The sequence below is a fragment of the Nycticebus coucang genome, chromosome 3, assembly GCF_027406575.1.
Source record: "Nycticebus coucang isolate mNycCou1 chromosome 3, mNycCou1.pri, whole genome shotgun sequence".
NCBI lineage: Eukaryota > Metazoa > Chordata > Mammalia > Primates > Lorisidae > Nycticebus > Nycticebus coucang.
The window spans coordinates 312041-323343 of NC_069782.1; the positions used below are offsets into that span (position 1 = coordinate 312041).

At 54.7% G+C, this 11303-nt stretch overlaps 1 protein-coding gene across 1 annotated transcript; it reads right to left on the reverse strand.

Moving 5' to 3' along the window:
- Positions 1–5125: 5125 nt before the first annotated feature.
- On the reverse strand, positions 5126–6917 carry ADM2 (adrenomedullin 2). Its single transcript, XM_053586541.1, is given in 5 exon segments — positions 5126–5354; positions 5356–5436; positions 6342–6502; positions 6558–6692; positions 6846–6917. Coding segments are annotated over 5 exon segments (678 nt in total).
- Positions 6918–11303: the final 4386 nt, after the last annotated feature.

The following is an 11303-nucleotide window of genomic DNA, read 5'->3' on the forward strand; positions in this document are numbered from 1 at the left end:
AAACTTTTGAGAGGGAACATTCCCAAAGTGAATCAGCAGGATTCTTACAGGGTGATCAGACTAAGGGTGGGAGATAAAGGATTTGATCAGATATGAAGGGAGGGGGGTTCTTGACAGACCGACTTTGCAGGATTCTTGCTGGCATTGGGCTGGGCTGGCCCAACAAGGACAGGGCCAAGGTCAAGTGTAATGGAGCAAAGACTCCAGGAGCTTGGCCAAGGGGAGAGACTGTAGGCCCTCAGGAGGGGCCTCCTTGAGAGTCAGGGGCAGGAATGAGCCTGGTCCAGGCTGTAAGGATGCAGCAGGGACCACACAGACAAAAACGCCTACCTGGGGAGCTGACCTCTTTGGACCAGGGTCAGAGCAGAGTTTGAGAAGAGCAGGGGTGAGGGCACAGGGCTGTGCAGAACCCAACACTGGGCTTCACAGATGTGGCAAGAAGTTTGTAGAGAGTGATCCTATCCAACAGGCCCCTCCTGCAGGGAGCTGGGAACAGACAGAGGGAAGACCCTGGAGCCACTGAAAATGGCAAACTGGGGCAGTGCACGGTGGATCACACCAATAATCTCAGCACTTTAGGAGTCCGAGGCAAGAGGACTATTTGAGCCCAGGAGTCCAATACCAGAATGGGCAGCAAAGCAACCCCATAAAAAATTAGCCAGGTAGGGTGGTGGGTGCCTGTGGTCCCCGATAGCGGGGAACCTGAGGCAGGACAATTGCTGAAGCTGAGAGTGTGAGACTAAAGTGAGCTGTGACCCCACCACTGCTGTCTAGCCTAGACAAGAGCAGGACCCTGCCTCCCCCCAAAAAAATTAAAATTAAAAATAGGTCAAGCACAAGCCATCCTAACACTCTACGAGGCTGAGGCAGGTGGATCACTTGAGCTCAGGAGTATGAGACCAGCCTGAGCAAGAGTAAGACCCCATCTCTACTAAAAACAGGAAAATTAGCAGCCAGGTGTTGGGGTGGGTATCTGTAGTCTCAGCTACTCAGGAGGTTGAGGCAGTTTTAGGTTGTTCTGAGCTATGATGCCACAGCACTCTACCCAGGGCACCGGCTACATACATGGAGGCAGGCGGGTTCGAACCTGGCCTGGGCCAGCTAAAACAACAACCACTGCAACAAAAAAATAGCTGGGTGTTGTGGCAGGTGCCTGTAGTCCCAGCTACTTGGGAGGCTGAAGAAAGAGAATCACTTAAACCCAAGAGTTTGAAGTTGCTATGAGCTGTGGCACCACAGCACTCTACCCAGAGCGACAGCTTAGACTCTGTCTCAAAATAAAATAAATAAATAAATAAATAAAACACCTAACTATACCCTGTTCCGCATGCGTACCTTCACCTGACACCCCCCCCCCCACCACCACCAGCCTACTTCCATTCTCTCCCCTACTCACTCTAGCCACTCTAGAATATCAGCCCCAAGGGGCAGGGCTATACCCTCAAGTGTGTCCCAGTGAGCCCTGTCACACATGCTCAGCTGCATGGCCAGGCCACAGGGGGCAGGGGAGAGGCTCATGGTTTTCAAATGAGGGCCTGAGGGGAGGGGAGAAGCTTTGGCTAGAGCAGCTGGAGGTGTGGGGAAGGTGGGGTGCAGGTGCTGCCTGGCTGCTGGGCTGCAAGTAGCACTACAGCATCCCAGGGGGCCAGCTTCAAGCCAGGTGCAATGTTGAGGGCCATGAGGGGCCTCCTGACACTGCCTGGGATGCAGAGGGCAAGAGTAAGCCTGCTGGGGATCTGGCAGCCTGTGTTGTGGCCTATGCTCAAAGTCTGGGGGCCTAGTTGATGCCAGGTGTTGGGGGAGGCTTCCTGGCAGAGGGAACAGCTTGTACTCAGGTACAGAGGGTGGGGGGTGGACTTTATCCAGAGCTCAGGGAGAAGGGGGGCATTGAGGACTGACCTGGTTAAGCTGAGGGAATGGTGAATCACTGACCCTCCCAGCTTGTCCCTGGACCCTCTTGTATCCCAGCACCCCCACCCTCACTACCCCTGGACCCCCTTGCACCTCAGCCCCCCCCACCTTCACTGCCCCTGGACCCCTTGCTCCCCAGCACCTCCACCCTCACTGCCCCTGGCTGTGCATGCCCTGCCTGCCTCTGCTGACACCCTTCAGTGGTCACAGGGCACCAGACTCTGAGGCCCTGGCCTGGCCTCTCCAGCTTCTCTCAGCTGCTTTTGGGCTGGACTGCCCTAGCTGTGCCTTCTGTGGGCTCTGGGCATTAGCGCCTTGGCAACTCCAGGTTGTTCTGCTGGAGAATCCTGGCTGTCCTCACATCTAACCCAGACTGACACCTCCTTTAAGCAGTCTACTTGGACTGCCCTGCTGTGCTCCCCACGACACTGACCACCCTCTACTCATCTCCTAGCACACCCAGGCCTCCAGCAGGGCAAGATGGAAGGAAGGGAAGATGAGTTATCTTGGGCCAGGTGGTCGCTGCACTGGAAGGAGCACAAGGAGGAGAACCTCAGGGGCAGGCTTGTGGCTCTTTGGCTCACTGTCCTGTGGGGCTGGGCTCCTGGCCCTATGCCTGGTCCCATTAGATCCCTGTAACCTCTGACACTGCCTGGGATGCAGAGGGCAAGAGTAAGCCTCCTGGGGACCTGGCAGCCTGTGTGGTGGACTGTGCTCAAAGCCTGGGGGCCTAGTTGATGCCAGGTGTTGGGGGAGGCTTCCTGGCAGAGGGAACAGCTTGTACTGAGGTACAGAGGGTGGGGAAGCCTGGATTGTTCATGGAACCTCACTCCTGTCTGGCTAGCTCCAGCCCCTTTATTTATTTATTTGAGACAGAGTCTTACTTTGTCACCCTTGGTAGAGTGTCATGGCATCACAGTTCACAACAACCTCAAACTCCTGGGCTTAAGTGATTCTCTTGCCTCAGCCTTTTAAGTAGCTGGGACTATAAATGTCCATCACAATGCCTGCCTATTGGGCGGCACCTTTGGCTCAGTGGGTAGGGCACTGGCCCCATATACTGAGGGTGGCAGGTTTGAACCTGGCCCTGGCCAAACTGCAACCAAAAAAAAAAAAAAATAGGTGGGCATTCTGGTGGGCGGCTGTAGTCCCAGCTACTTGGGAGGCTGAGGCAAGAGAATCTCCTAAGCCCAGGAGTTGGAAGTTGCTGTGAGCTGTGATGCCACTGTACTCTACAGAGGGTGGTAAAGCAAGACTGTCTCTAAAAAAAAAAAAAAAATGCCTGGCTATTTTTATTTTATTTATTTATTCATTTATTTTTGAGACAGAGTTTCACTGTATTGCCTCCAGTTGAGTGTTGTGGCTTCACAGCTCACGGCAACCTCCAACTCCTGGGCTTAAGCGACTCTCTTGCTTCAGCCTCCTGAGTAGCTGCGACTACAGGTGCCAGCCAGAACACCTGGCTTTTTTTTTTAGAGACGGAATCTCACTTTATCACCCTTGATAAAGTGCCATGGCATCACACAGCTCACAGCAACCTCCAACTCCTGGGCTCAGGCAATTCTCCTACCTCAGCCTCCCAAGTAGCTGGAACTATAGGCACCCACCACAATGCCCAGCTAGTTTTTGTTGCAATTTGGCTGGGGCTGGGTTTGAACCCACCACCCTCAATGTATGGGGCCGGCGCCCTACCCACTGAGCCACAGGTGCCTCCCATGTCCGGCTATTTTATTTATTGCAGTTTGGCTGAGGCCGGGTTTGAACCCTCTACCTTTGGTATATGGGGCCAGCGCCACACCCACTGAGCCACAGGCACCGCCTTTTATCTATTTATTTATTTATTTATTTAGAGATAAAGTCTCAAGCTGTAGCCTGGGTAGAGTGCTGTGGCGTCATAGTTTACAGCAACCTTGAACTCCTGGGCTTAAGCGATTCTCTTGCCTCAGTTTCCAAAGTAGCTGGGACTACTGGTGCCTGCCACAACCCCCGGCTATTTTTAGAGATGAAGTCTTGCTCTGACTCAGGCTGGTCTCAAACCTGTGAGCTCAGGCAATCCACCCACCTCGGCCTCCCAAGTGTTGGGATTACAGGCGTGAACCATCACGCCCAGCCTCCAGCCCTTTAAAGTAGGCCTGTTCTTACTTAAGTGATTTATTTGGGCTAGGTCTTGCCTCTACCTCAGCCTCACCCTATCTGAGGATAGAGGGGTGTGTGCTCAGCCCCAGGACACCACAGGGGTAGCTCCCGAACTGCTAAGACCCTTCCTCTGGCCACACGGAGAGGAAACAGGAGGGGTCTATATCACAGCACAGGCTGTGACCTAGGGAATCCCAGCATCATGTCCTCTTCCTGCCACTCCTCCTGTCTCAAGAGCATGGAGAAGGAAAGGCTGCAGACCATAGGTCAGGCACCCAGAAGGGTCAACTATGCAGCAGTCCAGGGCCTAAGTAGGGCTTCAACCTACTGGACCCTCAAGTGAGGGCACATCCAGCCAGTTCAGCCTTTTCCACGCTCACCCAGTGGTGGCCTTTTGTGTTTAGGACCCTCCCTAGCTTCTGCTCCACTTCTTCTTTTTTTTTTTTTTTTTGCAGTTTTTTTGGCTGGGGCTGGGTTTGAACCCACCACCTCCGGCATATGGGGTCGGCGCCCTACTCCTTTGAGCCACAGGCACCGCCCTCTGCTCCACTTCTGTGGGTAGACTCCTCCCTTTGGAAACTCTTCAGCATTGCTGCTGCTGGCCACTCTGCTTGCAGACTGGCCTGGGCCTACACAAGTACATGAATTTGTGTTTCCAAAGCCATTCTTTATTTTTATTTTTTGAGACAGAGCCTCAAGCTGTCGCCCTGGGTAGAGTGCTGTGACATCACAGCTCATAGCAACCTCGTACTCCTGGGCTCAAGCGATTCTTCTGCCTCTGCCTCCCAAGTAGCTGGGACTATAGGTGCCCGCCACAATGCCCGGCTATTTTTGGTTGCAGCCGTCATTGTTGTTTGGCAGGCCCAGGCTGGATTCGAATCCGCCAGCTCAGGTATATGTGGCTGGTGCCTTAGCCGCTTGAGCCACAGGTGCCAAGCCTCCAAAACCATTCTAATGTAGTTGCTGTAGGACCTGCTGTCTGCAGGAGCTGGGAGGGACCAGGCGGGGCTCACCTATGGCTCTGGTATTAGACGTAACATCTCAGATGGGCCACGCAGGGGTGTGGCCCAGCCCCACCTCAGCCATAGCTATGGGGGCTGTTAGGGTCCACAGGAACTGAATCCTGCCTGCTGGCTGGTCTCACAAGCTGCCACAGGCAGTGGCTGAGATTCTGCACCTGGCAGGTGCCCAGAGCACAGTCCACCACCCGCAGCAGCGGGGCCCTGGGCCTGTGGGAGCCCAGGTGTGTTCGGGGACCTGAGTGTCGGCTGCCACCATCCTGGATTGGCTGACTCATGGCAGGGCACTCCTCTGTGGCTGGGGCCCTGGTGAAGCTTCCAGATCACAGGATGGGGTGCAGGGTACCAGGGCTGCAGGCCTGGGTTCTCCCTGCAGAGAGGAATGGAGGATATAAATCTAAGAGCTCAGCCTTTCAAACTACTACTTTTCAAAGCCTCAAACCACCCACTTTCCCCTCCACACAGCCTGGGGTCACTGCCAGAGGAAGCCCAGGTTCCTCCTGAGCTGGGTCCTGGCAGCTCAGCTGTCTCAGTAGTGTAGGTCCCATGTCTTACTGACCAGCACCTCCCTGGGCAAAGGTCACCCTGGCCTTTGTGGGTCTCTGCTGTCAGGACTCAGGGTGACTCCCCCTGGGTTCTTCCCTTGGAGTGGTCAGTGGTGCAACTGAGGTTCCTTCCAGCACAGCTTCCCCCAGCAGAGCTCGTTGGATAAACGGGCGGCTCTGCCAACAAGTGTGTTGGGGGAACCACCACCTTAGGTGGGGAGGTCAAGAGAGGCCAACTGGGGCGGCGCCTGTGGCTCAGTGAGTAGGGCGCCGGCCCCATATGCCGAGGGTGGCGGGTTCAAACCCGGCCCCGGCCAAACTGCAACAAAAAAAAATAGCCGGGCGTTGTGGCGGGCGCCTGTAGTCCCAGCTACTTGGGAGGCTGAGGCAAGAGAATCGCGTAAGCCCGAGAGTTAGAGGTTGCTGTGAGCCGTGTGACGCCACGGCACTCTACCGGAGGGCGGTACAGTGAGACTCTGTCTCTACAAAAAAAAAAAAAAAAAGAGAGGCCAACTGCCCTGCTCTGGAGTTGCTAAAGGTGTGTGTGGGGGGTTGGCTCTTGATTTGAGAGGTTAGCCCTAACAGCACGTGGAGGGGCTTTCCCAACAGGGAGGTGAAGGGGTGAAGGGAGGTAGACACCCCCAGGCATTATGAGTCCCTGCTAGGGCCAGGGGTCCTGGCTGGTTCAGGTGCCACACTCAGCAGGGTCTGATGAGCCTCGGGCCTCCACAGGCTACGGACCAGCACGCCCAGGAGCAGCAGGTAGAGGAGGCTGATGCAAATGAGGGCAATCAATGGTCTGGGTACGAACCATGGAGGCAGGGCTAGGCAGAGGGGGCGATAAGCCAACAGATGGGGAGCAGCCTTAGTCCGGAGCCACTCCCGCCACACCTTGGGAAGCCCCCCACGTCAGGGGTGCCAGGAGTGGCGTGTGCGGGCTGGCCACCTGTGTCCGTAGATGCATGCGTCTCCTGGGGCCAGGCGGCCAGCGGGTCTGGAGTCTGAGGTCTACAGGCAGGTCCAGGAGCACAGAGCGGGGTGCGCTGGGTAGTGTGGGCGCCAGCGGCAGCTGTCTGGGGTTCTAATAGGACCAGCCTGGGGCCGCACCTCCAAAGCTCAATGCGTTGTTATCCTCTCAGAGACGGAGGTGGATGCATGGTCAAGGCTGGGGCCACGCCAGATCCCTGCCAAGTCCTGCTGGGAAGCGCGGTGGGCGCTCCTGGTGCCAGGCTACCTCGAGGGGCGGCTTCCCTGGGCGCAGTGAGAAGACTCCCTGCCTGCTGGGACCCCCGGGGGCTACCAGCATCACTTTCCAGTGATGGGGGACACAGTTCTGGAGCCTGGTGGGGATGGGGGCGAGTAGTAAGCCTGGCCGGGTCCCAGGGCAGCGGCTGTTCCCCAAGGGAAGGACCCTGAGAATCCGCAGGCGCCCAGCTCTGGACTGGCCATTGGGTTGCCTTCAGAGACAGTTCCCTACTCCTTCAAGGTTCTCCAGTAGCTTTACTCCTAAAGGTTTCTACCAAAGTATTACATGGTTTTTCTAAGACACCCCTCCCCCTCACTGCCAAAGGCTCTGGATCCCTCTCCAGGGTCTGGATAGGGGCCTCACTCCTGGCCAGCCTCTCCTGGACATAGCCTGTTGTTGTGTCACACCCATGTGTGTATAAAGGTAAGAGTGTATATAAATACAGAGACCCTCATTCTTTCTTATGCTTGGTCCTACTCTAATATGTAGATGGTCTGTGATTTACTTACCCTTTATTAATGCACAATTAGGTGATTTTCAGTCTTTTCCAGAGCAAGAACCCTGCTGCCTTGAGCCCATCAATGCATCTCTATAGGACGCCTTCCTAGAAGTAGAAATTCTGGTTGGAGGTGAGCAGGTGTTTAACAGGTCGTGCCAAGTTGTTCTCCATAAAGCTTGTACCAATTCACTGCCCGCTGGCGTTGGACTTGGTGTCTGTCACTGGTTCTCGGTTTTGTCTTCTATGAGGGGAAAGGATCTCACCACTCCAACGGATCTTTCTTGCCTTGTCTGATCACTCCTATGTCCCTCTGTGTTTCCTCCCTTCTCACCTGCTCTTCCCTGGTCACTCTGCCCCTACTGCTGAGCACACCATGAGAGCTCAATAAACATTTGCCGGATGAATAAATTGATGAGTGCTGCGTTTCGCATACATATGTGCCATACTACAGAGCTTGGTTTATGTCCTGAGGAAGGTAGAGAAACTCCAGCAGATATTCACAGCTTCATTTATTTTTGCCAGCTGGGGGCTTGGAGAGTCACATTTATGTTAGAAAGCTGGAGGTGGCAGTTGGGTGTGGTGGTTGCACCTGCAATCCTAGCACTTGGTAGGCCAAGACGGGCAGATTGCTTGAGCTCATGGATTGAAGACCAGCCTGAACCAGAGTGAGAACTCATCTCTAAAAACAATATCCCCAGGCATGGTGGCAGGCTCCTATAGTCCCAGCTACTTGGGAGGCTGAGAAAAGAGAATTGCAGCCGGGCGTTGTGGTGGGCGCCTGTAGTCCCAGCTGCTTGGGAGGCTGAGGCAAGAGAATCGCGTAAGCCCAAGAGCTGGAGGTTGCTGTGAGCTGTGTGACATCATGGCACTCTACAAAGGATGGTAAAGTGAGACTCTAGCTCTACAAAAAAAAAAAAAAGAGAGAGAGAGAGAATTGCTTGTGCCCAACAGTTTGAGGTTGCTGTGAGCTGTGATGCCACAGCACTCTACCCAGGGCAACAGCTTGAGACTCTGTCCTCTCCCCCCCCCAAAAAAAAAAAAAAGCTGGAGTGGCAGCCAGGAAAGCAGGTGAGCATGGGGCTGATGCAGGGATGGCAGGGGGAGATAGTAGTAGACAGGTCTGAGAAATTCGCAAGGCTCCTCCATAGCCAAGAGGAGGCTTGTGGTTATGTGCATAGTCCTGAGGAAGTGTCGATGTGCCGAGGCTCAGCTGCTGTGGGCTGCTCAGGGACCAGCGTCTAGTCAGGTTCAGCCATGTGAGCCTGGGGCTGAAGAGAGGGCAGGTCTGGAACAGTTTGGGGAGTTTCAGAGATGGCAAGATTCCGGGAGGTATGGTGAGTGCAGAATTCCACAGAGAATGCAGAGAGAGGCTAAAGACAGAATCCAATATGTCAACTCTGGAGGGTCATGTAGGAGAAGGGCGTACCATTTTTGCAGCTACCTCTCCTCCTGCAGCCCTGCTGCTCTGCCCTCAGTCTGTCTCCCACACTGCAGCTAGCACCATTCTTGCAAGACACAAATGCAATCAAATGATTCACCTCACCAATACAGAAAAATAGATTAAAATTCTGTCTTCACAAGGTTTTTAAAATATGGTGTACCTTGGTGAGAGTCATAGGCCTCAAACCCACTGGCTCTTTCTTTCAGACTCTGGGGCCACAGAACAATCACTGGACCCTCCACCCCCCCCCCCCAGGGGCCCATGGTTCTATAGTCCCTGAGGGGAGGGGATGTCCTTTGGCCTCAGACTTCAGACTGCCTCCTTATTCATCCCCTGCCCCTCACAACAGGATCAGAGGCTCCCTCTGTGGTCTCACAGCCCCTGCACTCCTGGTATGCCACTGTCCATATGCCCTTCAACAGACCTAAGGGCCTCTTTAGGAGGAGACCTTAGTTGGAGGAGCTGCTTTTGGGAAGAGATGGAGTGTCCACCCCAGCACCACCCACCATGGACACAGGTGGAAAGTAGAGTCCCAAATGACCTGGGACTGGGCTCCAGAAGGGCTGGGTGGTGCTGGTTGCATTGGGGTATGCTTCAGAGATGTTTGTGTGGAGCAAAAAAAGCTAGAGAGGCAAATGGCTGGACCAACAGCATTGAGGGAGGTTTTGTTTAAGTGTTTTATGGTGGAAGTGTTTTGATTCTGATCACAAAGATCTCGTGGAGAGCAAAAAGTTGGGTATGGTGGGGGTATTAACAGTTAATAGCAAAAGGGGAAGGAGGCAGTGGTCAGAGCCTGTGGAGACCGGAAGGAGGCACAGGCATGGGGTATAGGACTGTGGTTTGGTGGTGCAGCTTGAGGTCTCCTGGCTTCTGTCTTCTTTGAGAATGAAGGGCAGCCAGTCATCTCTTGAGACTCTGGTGATGATGGAGTGGTGGGAGAATTGAAGAGAGTGCAGAGCAGAAGACAGTTGACCAGACATCAGCAGGCTGGGCAACTGGGGGTAGGGGAGGAGTGGCCTTCACCCTAGGCTGGTGCCATGGTCTCACTGTGATCACTTTGTCTTGTAGGGTGGGCACAGGCCCAGAAGCGATGGATGGTCAGGATTATACATGGCTGGATTTTGCTAGATGAGAACAGGAAAAAAAAGAGAGAGGCAGGAAGCTCAACACCTGGGCAAAATGATGGGCTATGGGTGCTATACTGGGGGTGCCATGGGATGCCTATACATGGGATGACTTCCTAGAGGAAGCCTCAATCGGCTCAAGTGAGAGGAGGATCCAGGGACACCACAGTTCCTGGAGGAGGGGAGGCAGCTGGGCCCAGTAGGGTCTGATGATGGGTGGGGCAGTGCAGTGGGTGGGTGCTGGACGCAAAGGCAGAGGAACTTTAGATGAAGGAAGGATGATGGTATGGAAAGGACCCCTGCAAGCAATGGGGACTCTCTAGGCTGAGAACCCCGGAGATGACTATTCCCAAGGGCCTAATGGAAGGGCATGAGAATGGGATGAGTTGGGTTCAGGGTCTCCACAGTCCCTGGAAAGAGGGCCAGGCCTGGACTTGCCCAGGGTTGCTGCTGGCTCCTACACAAGCTCAATGGGGTGGTACTGTGCTGGTGGGGACCTGGCCAAGGGAAGATTTCTCAGCTATGCAAACCAACAGTGGCAGAGAAGGGGTGTTGCCTGTGCCCCAGGGGCAGTAAGGGGAACTTGGTGAGGTCTCTCCCTCAGCTCTTGTCTGAATTTGCTTTCATTTCTTCTCCTGGGCTGGTTCCTGCACGTTGGTGGAATAGGGGTGGCAATCCAAGGAACAGTCAGTTCTTGCAGCAGCAGCCTGTGGGCTCACTCATGCTTCTATTCCTTGCATCCCGTCCTTGGCTCCTTTGCCCTTCTTATGCCACTGCACTGGCCATTGTCAGGGATCCTGGGTAATTCACAGGCTTAGAACACTTGCTGTTTTTTTTTTTTTTTCTTTTTAAGTATTTATTTACTTTTTTTTTTTTAAGCGACAGAGCCTCACTTTGTCGCCCTCGGTAGAGTACAGTGGCGTCACAGCTCACAGCAACCTCCTTTTGGGCTTAGGCGATTCTCTTAGCCTCAGCCTCCCAAGTAGCTGGGACCACAGGTGCCCGCCACAATGCCTATTTTTATGTTGCAGTTTGGCCGGGGCCGGATTCAAACCCCGCCGCCCTCGGTATATGGGGCCGGCGCCCTACTCACTGAGCCACAGGCGCCGCCCGGGAACACTTGCTCTTTACTAGAGGACATGAATGCGCCTTTTTTTAAGGACCTGTGTTACACAGGGGATCCTGCCTTCCTCCAGCCTGACAGCGTTGAGGGAGGTGGAGCCTGAGACCCGACCCCGACGCAAACTGGGAGTTCTCGGGGGCGGAGCTCGGGGCCCTCTCGCTCCCCCTTGTGGAGACCGATGGTGGGGCCAGCAGGGCCGGGGCGCGCCCCTCCCGTTGCCTCACAGCCAACCTAGGTCAGAGTTGCTGATCCTCCCGCG